General features: G+C 61.4%; 7 protein-coding genes across 7 annotated transcripts; 2 read left to right on the top strand and 5 right to left on the bottom strand.

The window, feature by feature from the left end:
• Positions 1-2,067: 2,067 nt before the first annotated feature.
• On the top strand, positions 2,068-3,153 carry VTJ83DRAFT_3404 (uncharacterized protein; the record flags this gene model as incomplete). Its single annotated transcript, XM_071009779.1, has 1 exon — positions 2,068-3,153. The coding sequence occupies one exon, from the start codon at positions 2,068-2,070 to the stop codon at positions 3,151-3,153; it is 1,086 nt and encodes a 361-aa protein (XP_070867282.1).
• A 268-nt stretch (positions 3,154-3,421) lies between these two features.
• Positions 3,422-5,090, bottom strand: VTJ83DRAFT_3403 (uncharacterized protein; the record flags this gene model as incomplete). The annotated part of the gene is made up of 4 exons (XM_071009778.1): positions 3,422-3,469; positions 3,546-4,125; positions 4,246-4,910; positions 4,995-5,090. The coding sequence occupies 4 exons, from the start codon at positions 5,088-5,090 to the stop codon at positions 3,422-3,424; spliced, it is 1,389 nt and encodes a 462-aa protein (XP_070867281.1).
• An 872-nt stretch (positions 5,091-5,962) lies between these two features.
• On the top strand, positions 5,963-6,558 carry VTJ83DRAFT_3402 (uncharacterized protein; the record flags this gene model as incomplete). Its single annotated transcript, XM_071009777.1, has 3 exons — positions 5,963-6,043; positions 6,200-6,453; positions 6,528-6,558. The coding sequence occupies 3 exons, from the start codon at positions 5,963-5,965 to the stop codon at positions 6,556-6,558; spliced, it is 366 nt and encodes a 121-aa protein (XP_070867280.1).
• A 324-nt stretch (positions 6,559-6,882) lies between these two features.
• On the bottom strand, positions 6,883-7,908 carry VTJ83DRAFT_3401 (uncharacterized protein; the record flags this gene model as incomplete). The annotated part of the gene is made up of 1 exon (XM_071009776.1): positions 6,883-7,908. One exon carries the CDS (start codon positions 7,906-7,908, stop codon positions 6,883-6,885), a length of 1,026 nt encoding a protein of 341 aa, XP_070867279.1.
• Positions 7,909-8,612: 704 nt separating this feature from the next.
• Positions 8,613-10,583, bottom strand: VTJ83DRAFT_3400 (uncharacterized protein; the record flags this gene model as incomplete). Its single annotated transcript, XM_071009775.1, has 5 exons — positions 8,613-8,710; positions 8,779-9,703; positions 9,760-10,084; positions 10,288-10,368; positions 10,438-10,583. The coding sequence occupies 5 exons, from the start codon at positions 10,581-10,583 to the stop codon at positions 8,613-8,615; spliced, it is 1,575 nt and encodes a 524-aa protein (XP_070867278.1).
• A 3,282-nt stretch (positions 10,584-13,865) lies between these two features.
• VTJ83DRAFT_3399 (uncharacterized protein) lies at positions 13,866-16,391 on the bottom strand (the record flags this gene model as incomplete). Its single annotated transcript, XM_071009772.1, has 1 exon — positions 13,866-16,391. One exon carries the CDS (start codon positions 16,389-16,391, stop codon positions 13,866-13,868), a length of 2,526 nt encoding a protein of 841 aa, XP_070867277.1.
• A 1,503-nt stretch (positions 16,392-17,894) lies between these two features.
• On the bottom strand, positions 17,895-19,356 carry VTJ83DRAFT_3398 (uncharacterized protein; the record flags this gene model as incomplete). The annotated part of the gene is made up of 4 exons (XM_071009771.1): positions 17,895-18,748; positions 18,824-19,024; positions 19,086-19,177; positions 19,259-19,356. 4 exons carry the CDS (start codon positions 19,354-19,356, stop codon positions 17,895-17,897), a joined length of 1,245 nt encoding a protein of 414 aa, XP_070867276.1.
• Between the last annotated feature and the right edge of the window lie 228 nt (positions 19,357-19,584).

The following is a 19,584-nucleotide window of genomic DNA, read 5'->3' as shown; positions in this document are numbered from 1 at the left end:
TGCTGCATCTTTTTGTGTCTGCTCTCTGTTGTGCTGGGTCGAGGGATAGTTCTGTCCTGGCTGCTGTCAGTCGGGGACCTTGTTGAGTAAGACGATCCGGAACCATGAGCAGAATGGAGAGGATTGAACGAGGGTGAATGGCAGCAGCACCAAATGCCCCAGGTCTCAGCGAGCTGGCGTGGAAGCAAAGTGATGTAGGAAGAATGCTGGAGAGAGAAGGGAAGAGGGGGGGGGAGCGGCAGATGAAGCCTAGCCAAAGAAAATTTGCGACAGGGTAGAAACTCGGCGGGGAACAAACATGACCAAGCTAGAGAAACTTGGGTGTCGGGGTGTCCAGAATCGAAGAGACAAGGAATGAAAGAAGGGAAGCCGTGAAAGTCATACATACATAGCTGGTTTGATAGATTGGCAGACCAGTTTGATGTTGGTGTCATGTGGGGTGCAGTCGGAAGCACTCATCATCCGCCGTCCTTAGACACATCGAGTAAGAAAAGTGGGTCCATTGGCTGAACGCCGAAGACCGAGTCCGGCGCAGAGGCACGAGATATCAAGGGCTGTGACTGTGCGCCGCCAACGTCGCGATGGCCGTTCGCATGTGCCGCCGAGGGGGCAGGGTGTGCCTAACGTCAGGGCGGGCCCCGATCTGGCTCTGTTGCGACGTACAAGCTTCTGCGTCCGAAAGCCGTGGCGATGTGCGGACGACCGGAGCCTCTATGCAGCTTGGAAGAACGGCGCCGTGGACCGGAGAAGCTTCCGCTCAACCGCGACAAAGGCATAGATGGCTACCATCGCCTCAGCCAGAGATGTCCGGGCGCTCAAATGGAGCGCGCAGCCTCCTTTGCCGGGTCGGCGCTCAAGCCGCTTGAGTTTCTTGCGTGGGCGAGCTCTGCTGCAGGAGGCAAGAAAAAAAAGGGGGAGAGGCAGCAGAGCTGATGCTCACAGCTCGACTCGGTTTCTGCGTGGACGGGGAGGCAACTGACAAGAGCCATTGGCGAGGCAGCTTGCTTGCTCTCTGGTGAAGGTGCGACTCCTCTGGGGGAAAATGGACAGGTTAGTTTCTGATGCTGCAGATGCCGGAACGAAACCCTCCGTTCAGCGAGGCTGACGGGGAGGGGGAGAGGGTGCTCCGACTTGGTGAAGGTTCGATCAAAACATACCTCGACGGCGACGAAAAGGAAAAAAAGCCCTCGGGAGCGCTCATCACCGCACCCCGCCCCCCAAGTGTGCGTCCTCAAGCGAGCAGGACCTAGGTCCCGCCGCGATGGGACCGAGCAGACGGGGTAGCCGCAGGGAAAAGGAGAAATTTGGAGGGCATGGCGGTGTGATTTCTAGCGCTGGGCGAGAACCCCCCGAAGCTTGCCCAGCAGCGCACCGGCCTGTCCATCGCCGTGCCGTGGCCATGAGGGGGAGGCTCTTGGGCTAGGTGGAGGGAGAATTGTTGTACGTAGATGGACAAAGTCCATTTCTCGGTGCAGTGGGGGTCCGTTGCCCTGTGACCACACACCCCCCGGGCCACCGAAGCCCCATCCAAAGTGGAGTCGGCGCGGCTGTGGGCCACGAAACCGCCCAATCGGTGCACGTGCCATGTGGCTGCGGTCCTGGACGCACCCTGCAACCGTAGGTGGGGCCCGTTTTTTGTCTTGCAGAGAGAGGCCGGCAGGGCCTGACGTTACGGGCCCCTCGCGCCCCCCCCTCCCTCCTCCTTCAGGGAAGTGCCCCGCCATGGATGGAAACTTGGGAACGTAGGAGGGGCTCAACTGGATGGACTGGACTGGACCAGATCGCCTCCGGTTCGACGTCCTCTAATAAAGGTTCGTGAGACGCGACGAAACTTTTCTTTGTATACCGCGACGGTACACTTGACCCACCCCTGAGCTCGTCAGGGTAGCAACCTCAAAGACGTGAGCTTCACGGCAGAGACGTCTGACAAGCTCCTCCTCAACCCTCTCTCCCTCCCTCCCTCCCTCCCTCCCCCCATCCGCCGAACCTGAGGAACCCAAGGTCCGTAACGGTACCTTACCCGCCACAGCTCCTCCAAAGGAAGGAAGAGAAAAAAAAAAGACCACAATGGACATCACCAAAAAGCGTCGCCGCATCGCCCTGGGCTGCGAAGGCTCCGCCAACAAGCTCGGCGTCGGCGTCATCCTCCACGAGGGCGACCTTTCGGACCCTTCCTCGTGCACCTCGACCGTCCTCTCCAACGTGCGGCACACGTTCGTCTCCCCTCCCGGGACGGGCTTCCTCCCCAAGGACACGGCCCACCACCACCGGTCCTGGTTCGTGCGCGTCGCGGGCCGGGCCCTGGCCGACGCCGGCCTCTCGCCCGACGAGATCGACTGCGTCTGCTACACGCGGGGCCCCGGCATGGGCGCGCCGCTGACGTCGGTCGCCGTCGGCGCCCGCGCGCTCGCGCTGCTCTGGGGCAAGCCCCTCGTCGGCGTCAACCACTGCGTCGGCCACATCGAGATGGGCCGCGCCATCACGGGCGCGTCGCACCCCGTCGTGCTCTACGTGTCGGGCGGCAACACCCAGGTCATCGCCTACGCCGAGCAGCGCTACCGCATCTTTGGCGAGACGCTCGACATCGCCGTGGGCAACTGCCTCGACCGGTTCGCGCGGGCCCTCGAGATCAGCAACGACCCGGCGCCGGGGTACAACATTGAGCAGCTGGCCAAGCAGGGGGGGCGGGTGCTGCTCGACCTGCCGTACGCGGTCAAGGGCATGGACTGCTCCTTCAGCGGGATCCTGACGAGGGTCGAGGAGCTGGCGGCGCAGATGAAGGCCGGGCAGGGCAAAGGGCCGGACGGCGAGCCCTACACGGCGGCGGATCTGTGCTTTAGCCTGCAGGAGACGGTGTTTGCCATGCTCGTTGAGATCACGGAGAGGGCCATGGCGCACGTGGGGAGCAGCCAGGTCTTGATCGTGGGCGGTGTCGGGTGCAACGAGCGGCTGCAGGAGATGATGGGGCTCATGGCCGCGGAGAGGGGCGGCAGCGTCTACGCGACCGACGAGCGGTTTTGCATCGACAACGGCATCATGATTGCGCATGCGGGCTTGTTGGCGTACGAGACGGGCTTCAGCACGCCCATCGACGAGAGCACGTGTACCCAGCGATTCAGGACAGACGAGGTGCTCGTCAAATGGAGAAAGTAAAAAAAAAGAAAAAAAAAAAAAAAAAAAGACGTCGTGTTGTTGGCAACGTTTTCCTCTAGTTCTACCCTGTCCCTGCCTCTCCGCTGCACCGAGGGGGCCTTTCCCTCCATTACCGCCGCGGGTCTATCCATGATCCTGCGCCAAACCACAAAGAGGCCTGAATCCACAACCAGGTAGAGCCGCTTCTGGACCCCAACGGTGACCAGCACGCACCCTCACGCCCCACGTCTCTCTTTTCCGCTGGGTCTGTCTGGGGCTGAAACGGCCGTCAAATGCCCTCGGTCGTGGTGGGCTTGTACATGATGGTCGTGACATACTGCGCGGCTGTTGTTAGTCGAGGGGGCGGGGGGGAGCCACAGAGCAGAGGAAAACATGAATGTATCACTACCCACCTTGCCCTTATATCTTGTGGTTGTGGACACGGCAAGCACGTTGTTCTTGATGCTGCTCGTCGCAAGGTGATTGAGCACCGTGTGGTTCGGCTGCGGCAGGACGCTATTGTCGTCTTTCCTCATGGCGGCCACGTTCAGGATCGGCTTGCTGAGGAACCCGGGCAGCGCCGGGGGGTTCGGCAAGCGTTCCGTGGCCATGATGGCGTTGTGATAGGCGGGGGAGTCCTCGGCCTGGTCGAGGTCGTTCAGGTACTGGGGGATCTGCTGCCTAAACTCGTCCGCCCGGGGCACTTCGCGATACCGGGGGGCAAGCGCGGCGGCGGCCGCCTCGGGAGCTGCCGTCTCTGCCTGCGGCTGCGGCTGCGGGGACTTGGCCTCGGGGGTTGCCTGCGCCGCCTCTGCCGGCGCCGGGGGCCGCTCCAAGGGGGCCACCTCAATGTAGTTGACCAGGTTGTTCGCATAATCCACCGTGGTCGGGTAATCAGGCGTGGTCTGCATCTGCCCGTCGACGAGGAACCGGACGTGGTGGGTTCCCGGGAGGACGTTGACGGTGGTCGCGAAGACACCTGGCTGCCCCTCGCTGTTCGGGTGCGGACGCGCGTGCGTTAGCAACCCTTCCTCCTCCTCCTCCTCCTCCTCCTCCTCCTCCTCCTCCTCCTCCTTCCCGGAGCCCTCGGCGATCACCCCAGAGAACACTTACACGGGATGCAGGCGCGTCTTGCGGTTCCACTGGAAGATGGTGCCCGTCACGTAGACCTTTTCGCCGCCGTGACGCCACACCAGCCTCGTGGGCACCGTAGGGCTCGTCTTGTCAACCAGGAGCCCTTCGGCATCCTCCTCCTCCACCATGGACGTGTCGCTCAGGTTCGAAACGGGCTGGTTCGGCCCGGCGCTGTCGAGGCCGTCGACATCGTCGAGGGGCTCGGTGACGTCGGCGGCGGTGAGGATGGGCGATCCCGGGGTGTGGACTTCCTCCTCGATGGGCAGGGGCAGGCGCGGCGGGCGCGTCAGGTACGACACGTCCTGGAGGCTGCTGTGCGCCATGGCGGCGGCGTCGTAGCCGTCGGAGCCGCGCGGTGACGGATGCGATGCCTGGGACGAGGACGACGTGTTGTGGGGGTGAGGGACGGCCACGGGTTTGGCAGGCTCATACACGGGGTCGCTGGGTCTGGGCGGCTTGCCGACTTCGAGGGGCTTGGCGGAGCCCGCCGAGCTGGACAAGGCGGCGGGGGAGACGGAGAGAGCGGCAGAGCCGGGGCCGAGGTGCCGGGACTGGTGGTGCGACGAGGTCGGGAGCTTCGGCCGGGTCGCGGTGGTGGCGGGATTGCCGGGGCCGGTGCTCGATTGGGGTTGGAACGAGGTGCCCTGCGCATGCGTGAGCGAGGGTTCTGGCGGGGCAGCGACCCGACGGCGCTGCACCGGAATGGGGTTTCCGTTGCCACATCTCACCGGTTGATCAAGCGGAGACACAGCTTGCGGCGGCGACAACGATGACGATGACGACGACGATGGGCCCGTCTTGGGTGTCGAGGGGCTGTTGCCCATTTTTTTTTTTTTTTTGGTAGGTGTTCGGCCCTCGGCGGAATCCTTCGGCCTTTTTTGTATGCTGGCTTTTGGCTTGCTCTTACACCAGGTAATAATGGATTAAGCGGGTTCTCCGGGGGGGTAGACGAGATAACCGCAATCGAAGGGTGGGATTTGCCGACTCGCAACTCGGTGGCTGGCAGGCTGTCTCACCTAGTTCATTGTTCGGGAGGCTCAGAAGGAAACGGAAACCGGGAGGAAAACCAAGAAGCCGACCAGGACGATGAAAGCATTTGCAAGCAGCCCGTCGCTCTGGGGACCGGCAGGCAATGGGGTTGTTGGTTGCCAAAGGGAGGGAGAGCGAGGGAGAGAGTGTGTGTGTGGAGAGAGAGCGAGAGAGAGAGAGAGAGAGAGAGGAAGATGGCTCAAGACGCCGGCCGAAGCACCTCGAGTTTCGATGGACGGAGCCCGCCTGCTGTCCCGTTGGGCTCTCAGGTCGTCCCTGATAAGAACAGAACAGGGCAGTGCGGGCTGGGAAAACCCCACATCCGCTGCACCGTGCCAACCCTGCAGAGGCGCTGAGGCGCTGGGGCGCCGGGGCCTTTGGGCGGCCCGGGAGCTCAGGCGCGCCGTAGCAACAGAGCGTTTCAGCGAATGCAGCGCTGTGGTTCCGGGGAAGCTCAGGTGAGCCCAGCCGTAGGTACCTGACCTAGGTAGGTAGGTCGTCCGTGAGATCCTCACCATCAAACTCTCTCCATTCCGCCAATGTCAACAACCCTTCCCGCCCTGCCGCCTTTCATTTCACCCCAACCCCATCCCCACGGCATCTCCCTCTTCGCAAACGCAGCCGTTTTCACTCTCCCGCCACCTCTCCAGCCCTCGGCCACTTTGCAATGTCCGAAAACTACGTCGCCCCGGCCCAGCAGCGCTGGCTGCGCGCCTGCATGGTCTGTTCCATCGTCATGACCTACGCTGTAAGTTTTTTTTTTTTCCCTACTGCCTCCATCACACCTCATCCATCCATCCATCCATCCATCCATTCCTCCATCCATCTGCCCATCCGCCCATCCGCCCATCCCTCCTATCCCCCCCATCCATCGTCAGCCCCTGCTAACCCAAGCCCCCGCCAGCGCTTCCGCGACGAGGGCTGCCCCAACTGCGAGGAATTCCTCCACCTCCAGGGCTCCCCGGACCAGATCGACTCGTGCACGTCCCAGGTCTTTGAGGGCCTCATCACCCTCGCCGACCCGGCCAACTCGTGGGTGGCCAAGTGGCAGCGCCTGGACAAGTACGTGCGCGGCGTCTACGCGACCAAGGTCTCGGGTCAGCTGCCCGATGACGTGCGGACGACGCTCGAGGAGGAGTACCGTATCACGTATATTCCGTAGGTTTTCCTTTTTTTTTTTCTTCTCCCTCGATCCGAACGTGAAGGAGCGAAACGAACTGACGACGCGGCAGACGCGACGGCAGCGCAACCGAGGCGGACTAGGGGGTCGTCGGGGAGGCGGCTGAAGAGCGGGATGCTTAGAAGGCTCATGACACACAGCATTCAGGCGGCGGCGTTTGGGAACTGGGTTACGAGATGATAGAGCCGGCTAGTTTTGGACGGCTCCGGCAGCACCATATACCACGGTCTAATTTTACTTGCTTCCCTAATTATTGGCATTGTCTTGTGTTATTGTGACTTGGTATCATTCGTATAAATCCTCCTTGTATCCTAACCGAACGCCGAGTGATGCAAAATTAGGTGCTACACATCGCAGAGACCGCCTTCAAAGACGCCGTAGAAGGCGGTTCTGCGCAAACCAGCCTTCTAAAACCGCGGCCGTTTGGCGTTTGGCGGCCCGCCGCCAGCCTCGCGCGCCCTCTTGCGCTCCAGCTCTTCCTTCATGATCCGTTCCGCTTCGCTCATCTTCTTGGGCGGGGCCTGGATGACCTTCTTGGGGGCGCCGGCGAAGGCGTTCTTGAACACGTTCTTGGCTTGCGGCGGCTTGGCCCCGAGCTTCAGGGACACGGGTTTGGCAGCGGATTCGCCGGCCACTGCCGGTGGCGCCTCGGCCGACGACGAACCCTCCTTCGCCTCGGCCTTTGCATCCGCCCCATCCTTGTCGGCGGCTGTTTCCGCTGCCTCTTTCCTGTCGCCCGCGGGCGCTGTCGTTGTCGTTGTCGTTGACGACGCGCCCGGGGCCGGCTTCGCGCTTCCGAAGCTGAGCTTGATCTTCTCCCCCTCCTGCCTCCTGAGCTCCTTGGCGGCCTCGTCCTCGTTGAGCGTCGCCCCGCGCGCCTCGGCGTCCCGCTGCGCCCTCCGGATCTGCTCGCGCAGCATCATCTGCTCGCGCTCCTCGTCCCCCTTGTCCTGCATCTCCTTGCGGCGCGCAATCTCGCGGCGGCGCATGGCCTCGGGGGAATCGTCGATCCACGCGATGAAGAGCCCGTCCTCCTTCTCCTCGACCCGCACGATCCCTTCCCGCCCGAGGTGCTTGACAAAGTCGGTCAGCGAATGCCACTTGGTCGCGTTGAGATGGACGTGGTCCCTCCTCGCGATGATCTCCTGGTAAAACTTGTTGGCGTGGATGCTCTTTTCGCCGTGCGACGTCTTGAGCTGCCGGACAAACTCGTGCAGGAACTGCCGGCTGTAGTCCTCCTGCACGCTCTTGAAGTTCTCGCCCGCCTCGAGCGCCTTGCGGAGATGGCTTTCGGCCTGGCAGTGCATCTTGAAGGCGTTTTCGTCGCGGCAGGCCTTTTCGCAGATCTGGCAGTACCAGCGCAGCCGGGTGAGGCCCTTTTGCTTCATCTTTTTGTTGAGGGCCTTGATCGAGCCCGGTTCGGCCTTTCCCATGGCGGTTTGGCGGGCGACTCGCTGCACGGAGTCAAGGCGGGATCGGGGGATGGATAGGTTCCGAGAGCAAACGCCGGGATCGCGCTGAAATCAGGGCGTCGCGATGCGGTGGGTGGTGCTGTAGAGCCGCGTCGGGGGGGGAATGGATGGTTGATGATGAAACGAGGTCGTGGTGGCAGCGTCGCACAGGAAAACGGGTTGGAAGTTGAAGACGGCGCCGAGTGCTTGGCTTATCGATTGCCACCGACCGAGCGCGGCGCGTACCTGGAATTTCCGGTGCGGTAACCCTAACCCTTGGCAATGCGCCATCCCATCTCTGACATCACCACCCTCCAGTCGTTTAGATGCATCATGTAGGCAGGCTTGTACAAGCCCAAGAGTGGCCACATTGATACATTCATCGCGGTATCCCGTCATGAATCAAAAAAAGGTCTATGTACTCGAAAGCACCTGTATACACACGCTTGTTGGTACGCCGCCAGAGATGTTGCAACCGCCATCCCTCAACATCATCACTCCCTGGAAATGACCCGCCCTCTCTGTCTATATATAGATATATGGAAACCCAAAAAGATGAACCAACGATCGCCAAATCAACCTATGCAAAAATCCTCGTGTGGGCAAGAAAGAGCGCTAGCAGAACAACACAGCTCTATGCCTCCGCGAACCGGCCGCAGGCGAGACCACCACCCGCCAACCCTCCTCTACTCGAGGAAGGTAAAGAGGCTCGTGTGGAGGATGTTCATGGCTCTCTCGGCGCTGCGAGCATCAATGACGCACGAGATGTTGATCTCGCTGGCACCTAAAGCATCGGGAGTGGTTAGCATGATTCGTCGAGGCTCCCTGGGAAACCGCAAAAGGGTCACCTACCCTGAGAGATCATCTCGAGGTTGACTCCGTGGTCGCCCAGCGTCGAGAACATCTTGCCGGCGATGCCCGGCATGTTCTTCATCTCGGCGCCCACCAAGCTCAGGATCGACATGTCGTGCAGCACGCTGACCTCGCCGCACTCGTCGCGCAGCTGCTGCACGGCCTGGTCGAAGCTGCCGCCCTCCGAGTTGCCCATGTGGACGGCGATCGAGACGTGCACCTCGGACGTCGAAATGAGGTCCACCGAGATGCGCTGCTGGCTCAGGATCGAAAAGACGCGCGCCAGGAACTTGTGCGCGATGGACCGCTTGTTGGAGTGGATGTTGATGATGGAGATGTTGTCCTTGACGGTCACGGCCGTCGGGCGCCTGGGCTTCCTGCGCCGCGTCGGATCCGACGGCTGCCGCGACCGTTGGATCTGCTGGTCGGCGGCGAGCAGCGGGTCGGGCTTGACGATGGTGCCCTCGCCGCGCGGGTTCTTGACGTTCTTGATGCGGATCGGGATCGGGGGCACCGCCTTGATGACTTGGTCCATGGTCAGGTGGTGGATGACCTCGGAGCCGTAAAAGGTCAGCTCGGCCGCCTCGGCCGGCGTGATGGACGGGATGAGGCGCGCGGTCGGGACCTTGGTGGGATCGGCCGTAAAGATGCCGTCGACCTCCTTCCAGATCTGGAGCTCGGCCGCCTTGAGGCCGACCGCCGCGAGCGACGCGCACAGGTCCGTGTATCCGCGGCCGATCTCGCCGTCCAGCAGGCCGCCAGGAACGTTGCCGAAGAAGCCCGTCACGACGGGCACCTTGTGCCCGCATGCGAGCACCTTGTTGGCGATGGCGTCGGCGGCACGCTTGTAAAACCCGGCGTCAAGCCGGCACGGGCTGTCCATGTGCATGATATCGGCGAGGTCGACATACGCGGCATCGACTCCCTGGGCCTTGGTCAGCGCGAAGCTCTTCTCTTCGGGCGGCGGTTTCCTTTGCTCACCTTGTCCTTGAGCAGGCAGGTCATGAACCTGCAGCTCAGCTTCTCGCCGAAGCTGACGACCCGGTCCTTGGCGCGCGAGTTGACCTCGAGGTTGAACCGCTTCGCGGCCACTAGGTAGTCGATGAGCAGCTGGCATTCCGTCTCGGTATCCGCCTTGAGGAGGGCAGCGAGCTCCTTGTCCTCGATGAAGGTATCCGCGGCTGCGACATGGTCGGCGCAGACCTCGCGGACGATGTGGGTGGCGTCGCCGAGCAGATCCTCTTGGGCCTCGGGATCACATGCCGCCGCTACGATGGCACGCAGCTTCTTGTACACCTCGAGAAGCCTGCACGGAGGGGGGAGGGCGGGCGCATGTTGTCAGCGAGCCCCGCAACGGTTGACAAATGGGAAAACGCCGTGGCGCGGAACGGTGTTGCCGGTACGTGGGGGAAGACGCCCGAAAAGGCTGGGTTGATGAGGGCCGGGTGCTCCGGGGGGGGGGGTAGGTAGGTAGGTAGGTAGGTATCGGATAGGGCTGATTCGACATACCTGCTTGTGGTTCCCGTTGCCTTCTTGCCGGTGCTCCGTGCTGAGCATACTACCACGACGCGGGTGTTCTCAACATAGACCCTGTGTCACATGTCAGAACGCAAAGGTTCCCTCCAGACGACAGGGCACAGCGGAGAGGTATCTCCTTACTTGACGATGTCTTCTGCGATCTTGTTGGGGAACTTGCCGACGCTGGTGCCGCCGAACTTTTGGACGATCCAGGCGTTATCGCAAGAGTTGTTCAACATGGCCCGGGTCATGTCCGGCTTGTTCACCACCGCGTGCGGCGGGCTCATTGACTAGGTCGGCGAGGAAGTGGGTTGGGGAGGAGGAGGAGGAGGAGGAGGACCACAGGTCGGGCGGTCCGGATGGAAGCTTGGTATGGTAGAATCCAACGGGGGTGCTAGAGATACGGTATGGGTCGGTCTGGAGAAAAAAAGATATCGGCCGGGACCGCGATGGTGGGGGGGAGGGGCCGTTGCTCTTCAGGCCAGGTCCACAACCCAGGGAGCCGATCTGGGAGTATTTATCTTAAAAGGGGACGGGCGTCCGTACCCGGCCAACACCGAGGCAGCGATTCGGTGTGTGTAGGGGAAGGATGGTGGGCAGGCCACGAGGACGTTGGTCCTGCAGGATCTGCTGAAAAGAGAGTGGTTGGCTCAAAGGGCGAGGGTAGACGGGGCAGTTGGTGAAGCCACTGCTCCCAAAGAAGGAGGGTGTTGCGTGTGGGTGAGGAAGACAAGCCGGTGGCAGACGGGAGGGAGAGGAAGAGGGAGGGCCCAGAGAGGTACACCAGACTAGATATTTCCGCACCCCGTTGAGGAGTACCTAGGGTAGACCCGGGGCCGTTCCGGGTTTGTCAGTCCAAGAGTTGAAAAAAAAAAAAAAAAAAGCGCCAGACCGGGGCCGAGAGGCGACGTCAAGAGGCTGCGACGAGTCACAAAGACGGCAACACGAGCCATGCGTGCCCCGAATTCGCCCATTGTCCCAAGTACACAGTACAACAAGGCACCGCCTGCACCGCCGAAACGCCTAATTCGGAGGCAAGGTTTTCCACTTTTCTGGACTGCTCATTGACAAGACCCCTGTCTGGGCTGCCATTTGATGGTGGGGCGATGCGGTTCGCCAAAGGTGGGTGGTGGGGTTTTCTCGGTGGTGGGGCCATCGGGAACCTTGCGAGTTTCCAAGCGGTAGGTTGTGTCACTTACACGAACGGGTAGGCGGTAGATACTGTGTAAGGTACATACATACACATACATGAGATTGGCTGTCGGCTATTTTTTTTTTTTTTTGTTCTTCTTCAGGGATGAAAATGTCTCGGGATTTTGATGCCGAATGCTGCTGTGGTAGAGACACGAGTCCCTGCAGAGGCACAATGTTTCTTACCGACCCATGGAAAGATTCAGCGGCCCCCGAGTCGCCAAAAGAGCTTCGGAATACCGCTCATGAGGAGCCACCTCGAAAGAAAGGAAGCCCGTCTCGGAAAGTTGCCAATCCCCCATCGGTGACTCAGTCGCAGCGGCCGGGATCCCCATCCCCATTCTCTATCCGCTCCGTCCCCTGGCCCGTGCAACCCCGGGGCGGCCAGCCTGCGAATCCTGGCCCTTCCCCCAATCCTTCCATTCCCCGCCCCCCCGATCCGGACCGATCCGGACATGGGGGCTTTCACCACGGGGAATCATCCGTAGCGTAATGGTCAACTGTCTGGGCTGAGAACGTGCGAGGGATAGCTTAGCTGATAGCCACCCACTATCATCAAACCTCCGCCCGTGGATATGCACCCGATCTCATGTGAACGACGAAAACGAGCTGCATGACCCGGCATCACCGTCGACACCTCTCTCTTTCCGAGGAGAGGGAAAAAAGGGGGGCCTGCCCGCTCCGTTCCTCACCACAATGAAGGGCGCCGTTGAAATTCTCGATCCCCTGCTTCATGCACATCGAGCCCCCTTTGCCGACCTGAGCCATGCATGCCAAATGCACGTCGACCAAAGTGACCAACAAAAACGTGCGGGATGCCCGCGGGCGCCCTCGATAGCCAAGCCGTCACGTTCTCTTCCGTCGGCCCGGGCACCTGCGGGCGATTCGGTCTAGCGCCCACCGTTGCTCTACACCCACCAACCAAACTACGACGGCTTGACATGGGTTTTTTGTTTGTTGGGCTAGCGTACATAGATGCCATATACATAGTAGGCAAGGCACGATACACACCGAGGCTTCACGTGCTGACGTCAACCTCCAAGATTCCCCTAAGTGAGCGAAGAGCTAGTTAGCGGGCAGCGGTTCTCCAGGGGCGCTGGCAAAAAGCCGTGGGTGACCGAGTCTTCTCCGAGCTGGGGGCTCGGCAACTTAGGCCGACTAACTAGTAACTATGTAGTTAGCTAGAACCGCGCTCCCTGAGGTCCCCAGACAGAAGAAGCTCGCCGTGCTGATCAACAAAAAAAAACCGTCGTCAGCGGCAGCTCATCCACCCCGCCCCCCTTCTTCCCCCCGCGCCCGCGCGCGCGTAGCTCGGGTGAAGGGGGGAGAGTAGAATCCGTGCTTGTTGGGAGACCGTGGGATTTTGATCAGATGACCCAACGCCTCACCGTGTTACATATCGTTGGCCTGGTGATGTCGGAGGTTCTAGAACGGCGCGGGCCAACGTACAGCCCTGCCTCGTCTCCCTGGGGCCGGTGTAGGCAGGTACGTAACGCCACCTGGTCAGGCATGTGTCAGATGCTTTGAGCAGCGACTCTTGTCAAAAGAAATGCAGGAGACGCGGGGGGCCTGAGGGCTGGCATTGGCTCGCCTGGCCTCGCCACGGCGATCACGTTTTCGGTGGGCCCGATGCCCACAGACCTGTCAGGTCTTTGTTGCCGGGCGGGCATCGCCGTAGGGAGTCGCCGGGCGTGCTGTGCATCAAAGAGGCCGATTCTTGTCCTCGGGGATGGACGGGAAGGTCGGGGCTACAAGCCACACTCGGGATGAACCTCGGGTCTGGGTACAAGCAAGGAGAGACGGGTGGATTGAGGCAGAATCTCTATCGCCGGCATCAACCTCCCAAGACGAGGCCGATGGTGCTTCCTTCTCCCGTTCCCTCTCCAGAGCAGAGAGGCATCCATCCTCAACGACCAATAAGCCCGAAAGAAAAAGATTTTGGCTGCGTACATGGCTGCACGAAGCACAACACGCAGGTTGCAAAATAGCTCCAGATATCCCACGCACCACCCACCCTGAACCAAGACGCCCTCTGACGCCGCCTCTAATTTTCCCAAGTTGTTGTTGTGGTTGTTGTTGTTTTGTGATGTAATACACTGGTAAGCCGGAGGTATCCGGCATACGCCGTCGAATTCACCCTGACGGCCATGCTTCCCCTCTCCCAACCTCTGTGTATCCATATCGATGCGCAAAGGGGCGGCTGTATTTCTCCCCCGCCAGTGAGTTCATTGAGGCCGTGTTGATCCGCACGACCCGCCAAAACGTGCGTCGAGTCTCTCGTGTTCGCATCCGAGATTGCGAAAGCAAAGAGAGATACTGGCCAACGCATCGCATCGCATCGTCGACGGAAACAGAGAAGCAACATCTCGAGGGACGCCTCAAGGCCGAGGAGCTGAGGCCGTCCCCTGCTTCCATTCCTCGCCGGCCGCCGCGGCCTTGCGAACCTCGCTCGTCTCCTTCTGCTGCTGCTGCTGCTGCTCCTCCTCCTCCTCTTCCATCTCTTCCTCCTCCTCCTCGCGCCGCTCCAGATCCTCCTCGATCTCCTCCTCCTCCGTGATGCGCCCGCCGGCGCTGGGTGGCTTGTGATCGGCCGGCACCTCGCCGCCCGACATCTGCCACTCCATCAGCTTGCTAAAGGCGCTCCCCGGGTCGGCGCTCAGCGCCGCGTAGCTGCCAATCTCGGCGACGCGGCCCTCGCTGCAGAGCACGATGATGTAGTCGGAGCGCTTGATGGTGGACAGGCGGTGGGCGATGGAGATGGTGGTGCTGCGGCCCTCGAGGAGGGCGCCGAGCGCCTGGTTGACGAGCGTCTCGGACTCGGCGTCGAGCGCCGACGTGGCCTCGTCGAGCAGCAGGATGTCCGGGTCCTTGAGCAGCGCCCGCGCGATGGCGATGCGCTGCTTCTGGCCGCCCGACAGCTGCGCGCCGCGCGGCCCGACCTGCGTCTCGAGCCCGTCGGGGAAGTCGCTGATGAAGCCGCAGTTGGCCTTCTTGGCGGCGGCGACGATCTCGGCGCGGGTCGCGTGCGGCTTCCCGTAGGCGATGTTCTCGGCGATGGTGCCCGAGAAGAGCACGGGCTCCTGCGCCACCATGCCGATGCGCCGGCGGAGGGACTTGACGTTCATGGTGGAGATGTCGACGCCGTTGATGGTGATGGAGCCGCTCGTCGGGTTGTAGAAGCGCAGGAGCAGGGAGGCGACGGTCGACTTGCCGCCGCCCGAGGGGCCGACGATGCACACGTTGGCGCCCGACGGGATCTCAAAGTCGAGGCCGTTGAAGATGGTGACGGCGGGGCGGGTCGGGTAGGCAAAGGTGACGTTGTTGAACCGGATGGGGCCCAGCGCCGACGTCACCTTGGTGCCCTGGGTCTGAGGGATGGTGGGCTTGCGGTCCTGCAGCTCGAACAGGCGGCTCGCGGCGCCGACGCCCTTCATGAGCTCCGAGTAGAAGCCGCTAACGCCAAAGAGGCTGGACCCGGCAAAGGCCGTGTACATCATGAAGGACGTGAGGTCGCCGACGGACATGGCCCCCGTGCGCACCAGGTTCCCGCCCACGATGAGCATGGCGAGGATGGTGATGTTGCCGCCCCAGCCCGAGGTCGCAAAGAAGGTGCCCGAGACGTAGGCCTCCTTGAGCCCGAGCGCAAAGATCTTGCGGACCTGGTGGCTGTAGCGGTGAACCTCCTGGATCTCGCCCACGAACGCCTGGCTCGTCTTGACGTTTCCGAGGCGCTCCTCGGCCACCTTCATCATGCTGCCCACGTTCTTTTGGAGCTGGCGGCTGATCTGGCGGATGCTGCGGCCGTACAGCACGCCGCCGATCGCCAGAGGCGGGGCCATGAGGAAGATGATGGAGGTCAGCTTGGGGCTCATCCAGGCCATCATGACAAAGCCGGCGGCGCCGCTGACGAGGGCGCGCAGGCCGTCCGACATGTTCTGCGTGATGCTCTTGCCGACGATGACGGCATCGGTGCTCAGGCGCGAGATCAGGTCGCCGACCCGGTTGGCGTCAAAGAACTCGGCGTCCTGGGTGTAGGTGCGCCGGTAGAGCTGGGTGCGCAGGCGGGCCACGACGCGCTCGCCCACGATGCGCAGCAGGATGATCCTCCCAAAGTTGGCCGTGGCGCCGATGGTCAGCAGGGCCCCCAGGGCGTAGAAGAACTGGCGCAGCGTGATGCCGAAGATGTACACCTCGTCGACCGAGCCCTTGGTGGACAGGTCCATGATGCGGCCGACCGAGAAGGGCACCGACATGGTGACGGCGGACGAAATGAGCAGGCAGATGAAGGCGAGCATGAGCGTTCCGACCTCGGGGCGCGCGATCTTGATGAGGCGCCACACCTCGGACATGCCCGGCTTGCCTTTCTGGCCGACGCCCTCCTTAGAGAGCCGGGCGCTCAGGTTGACGTGCGCCGCCTTGGCCGCCTTCTCGCTGCGCTGGAAGCCGTGCTCCTCGAGGTGCTCGTCGGCCTCGTGCTCTTTCTTCTCCGCGCCCGCAAGGGCCTCGGTCTTTTGTTGCTGCTGGGGCGCCGGCCGCGTCGTCGAGAGGGCCCGAAGCGCGTCGATCGGCGATGCCCATTGCGGCTGTCCCAGCCGTTGCCGAGCGCCGAGGAACCACGGACGGCCGGAGGCGATCGGGGCCGTGGAACGGGGACCCGTGATGGGGGTCCGGGGAACGGAAGAGGCTTTCCGGCCCGCCGCGGCGCCGGAGGAGAAGGGTTGGGCGGTCTGCCGGGGGACGGGCAGGCGAGCCGGAGAGGCGAGGAGGGCCGAGGCGGCCGAGGGGACGTCCGGCCTCGTAAGAACCGCGAAGGCAGGGCCGGACGCCCAGCCAACGCCGACGGCGCGTGTCGGGAGCAGCGCGGCGCGGCGCATCACCGCGGCAGCGGCCGCTCCCGGAGCCATGACGGAGGATTCGAGCCGAGCTTCGCCTTCGCTTCTGGTCGATCCGTCGGAAAAGTGGTCGCAGACACCGGATACGCTTTGCTCCTCTTTTTTTTTCTTTTATCCCGCGCGTTTGGTCAAGGGAAAGGATTGCAGAGAGCGGTCATGTCTCGCATGCGGCATGGAAAAGAAGAGGTTCGGAGTCCATGCCCGCTGGTTTCAGGCTCAGGCTCAGGCTCGGCGGTCCGGGGCGTGTCACTGGCCACCTCGAGCAAGTCGACGACATAAGCGGGCAAGCAAGCAAAATCAAAAGCGAAAATCGCCGGGCCCGATCGACGCAGTCTCGCCGAAGCTCTCCGGCGAAAGCGGGTCCGCCTGCTTTGGTGTGGCTGAGGGGCCCCCCCCAACCTGGAAGGGATTTCGTCATGGCAGTTTTCAGGTTCGGCGAAGGACCGATGGCGTCTTGGCGGAGGGCTTGGCAGGGTTGGGAGCGGGCTGGAGTCTTGGCATTTTGGTGCGTGGCGCACGGACCACATCAACTTGAACGCCCGGCCCAAACCGTCCGCCGTGAACACCAGCCATCACCACGTCGGCAAACATTGGATGATTCACTGCTGGCAGCACCGTGAACAATTGGCGCTTGGACCACCTGGCAGGCTTCACTTCCAGCCAAAACGGCCCTCTATAAGCAAGCTGAGGACTCGTCGTAGTCACCAAACTTGCAAATGGCTCAGTCGTCTGGCGTCTCACCCTTTCAAAACTCCAGATACCGGAGCCAGATGCTAACGTCCAACAGGGACCGGTCATCCTTGCCAGCCAGTGAAGACTAACCCTCTCGCATGTTCCAGCAGGATTTTCTAGCCTGGCTGTGGTAGCACTAACACTGTCATCACGAGCAGGACGGTGGTCAACCTGCATACATGACGATTCTTTAGCACCCTTCCCCCGTCACCCCCCGTCACCTTCGGGTCTCCTGGTTCAAGTAAGTACAACCTCCCGAGACGCCAGTTCGAATTCGGCAAGTTGCAAGTTTGGATTGTTTTTTTTCTTTCAAGAAAGAGTTCTACCCTTTCTTGGCCGACGTGGAAGGGTGCCTGTGGGTCACCTCACTCCATCAACATGCATGGTTGACATCCCGTCCATGTAAGTGTCGTTTCAGGAGAACGTAGTATCTAGTGAACTACGATGAGTGACGATGTTCCTCCGGGCGTTCCGGTCGATGGAGCTCGACTTGTGTTGCTGGGGGGCTGCCAATAGGCGGGAAGATGCCGCATAAGTCGCTCTAGTAAGGAAGCACGTGAGCACGGTGGGATATCATTCACTCCAAGCCGCCGATCAAGAAACAGCCGAATGGCTATTGATCAACAAGAATGCCTCCCATTCAACATCGGCACAGACAGTCGAGCACAAGTACTACCTCCTCTATGCCCTTAATCCCGACAACAAGAACGACGAGAAGGCCGAGCTTGCCCCATCCGGTCCATTACTGCGTACTTGTCCTCAAAACAACGCTGGCCAGTTCACCTAGAACCCGGAACCCTGCTGCCCTTGGCTATCCTTCATCAGCATCTCCTTCACATCTGCGTCGATGCCATCATCGCCTCCCAGGTCAGGGAAGTCGTCCGACGCGTCAATCTTCCTCTTCTTGTTCGGGCCCAGAGGCACCTGCTGGTACTGCGACTGCGAAGCAAGCGTCGAAAGCACTTCCAGGTTCTCAACCGCGCTCTTGAACGCAGGGGCCGGGGCGCCAGCATGGAACGGGACAGCCTGGACCTGGCCGTTGTGGTCGTTGCTTCCGCCATAAAAGTCGTCATCGTGGTCCTGGACGTGGGGCGGCGTGAGAGCCTCCACCTGCGGAGGCGCCGGCTCCGGCACAGGGCTCACGCTGGTGCGGCCGCCCAGCGGTGCCTGCTCTTCCCCGGATCCCGAAAGGCCACCAAGGATGGCCGTCTCCACGGCCTGGCGCTTCTGCTCCACCTCGGTGCGGCGGCCGCTCAGCTCCATCATCTGCTTCTCGTCTGCCGCAAGCGCGTCGCGGTTTGTCGCGAGGATCTTCTCCAGCTCCTTGATCAGATCCTTGCGGGCGCGGATGCACTGAGTAACAGCCCCCTCAGCGTTGGCAAGCGTCTTGAGAACCCCGCTTAGCCTCGCGGCCTGAACGGGAAGGGGCGCGCTGATCGTGGACGGGTCGGAAAGCTTGTCGTAGTCGGCGTTGGCGGCGTTGATGGCGTTCTTCATCGGCTGCAAATTCTTGGTGACGCCCTGCTGCGCCGCGACCAGGGCGACAAGCTCGGGCGGGACGGGAGGGCCTTGAGACGCGCTGAAGCCGTGACCGCCAAAGCCGCCCACGGCACCGCCAGGTCGAGACCGATCAATCTCTGCAGACACCCATCGGAGTCAGAAGAAGCAATCGACAAGCACGGCTGCGTGGGATAGTGTGTTATGAAACTCACCAGCCAACCTATTCTCCAGATCCTGCAGGATTTCCTTGTCAAAGATGGACCTCTCCTTCCACACATCCACGACCCTGCGGAGCTTCGCTTGCACATCGGTCGGCGCGCCCCGGTAGGCTACCGCCGTGGCATCCGCAATGAAGGGCGAGAAGGCGTTCGGGAAGTCTTCTTTGTGCCGGGCCTTGGACTGCTGCGTGACCTCTGCCTCGTGCGTCAGCAAAAGATGGGATCCCTCTCTATCGTTTTGTCGCAGCGAGCTCACCATTGGCGAGATAGATCATGTTCAACCGCTTGCTACTGGGGAGGTCCTTGAGCTTGGTCAACCATAGGCGAACTGTTTGAGATGCATGCCGCCTGCAGATGGCACAAACGTATGGTTAGCCGCAGGGAAACATTCGAATGCTAGGTTCATTGCTGCTATAAATGAACGCTTACCGATGAAACATGATCCATTGCGCCGTCGTGGCGATGCTCTCGTGCGTCTCGTTCAGCGCCGAGAGCTTCGAGAGCACGGCATCATCCGTGTAGGCCATCTTGAAAGAAGCAGGTCAAAGGTGGAGGAAGAGAGGAAAACAACGATGCCTCAAGCCCGTTGGAGAAAGGGCTAAGCAAGAAAAAAAACAGACCACCACAAATATATATATCTCTATATATATAAGTGGGTGTCTGCGGGCTGAAGGTTGGCCAGGGTGGTGATGAATGGAATTGTTTATGTTGTTGGCTTCGTCTTCCAATCAGACAAACTCAGTCAACTACGATCC

This window comes from Remersonia thermophila, chromosome 3, assembly GCF_042764415.1.
Source record: "Remersonia thermophila strain ATCC 22073 chromosome 3, whole genome shotgun sequence".
Lineage (NCBI taxonomy): Eukaryota > Fungi > Ascomycota > Sordariomycetes > Sordariales > Chaetomiaceae > Remersonia > Remersonia thermophila.
This window is presented reverse-complemented; position numbering and strand designations above follow the sequence as displayed.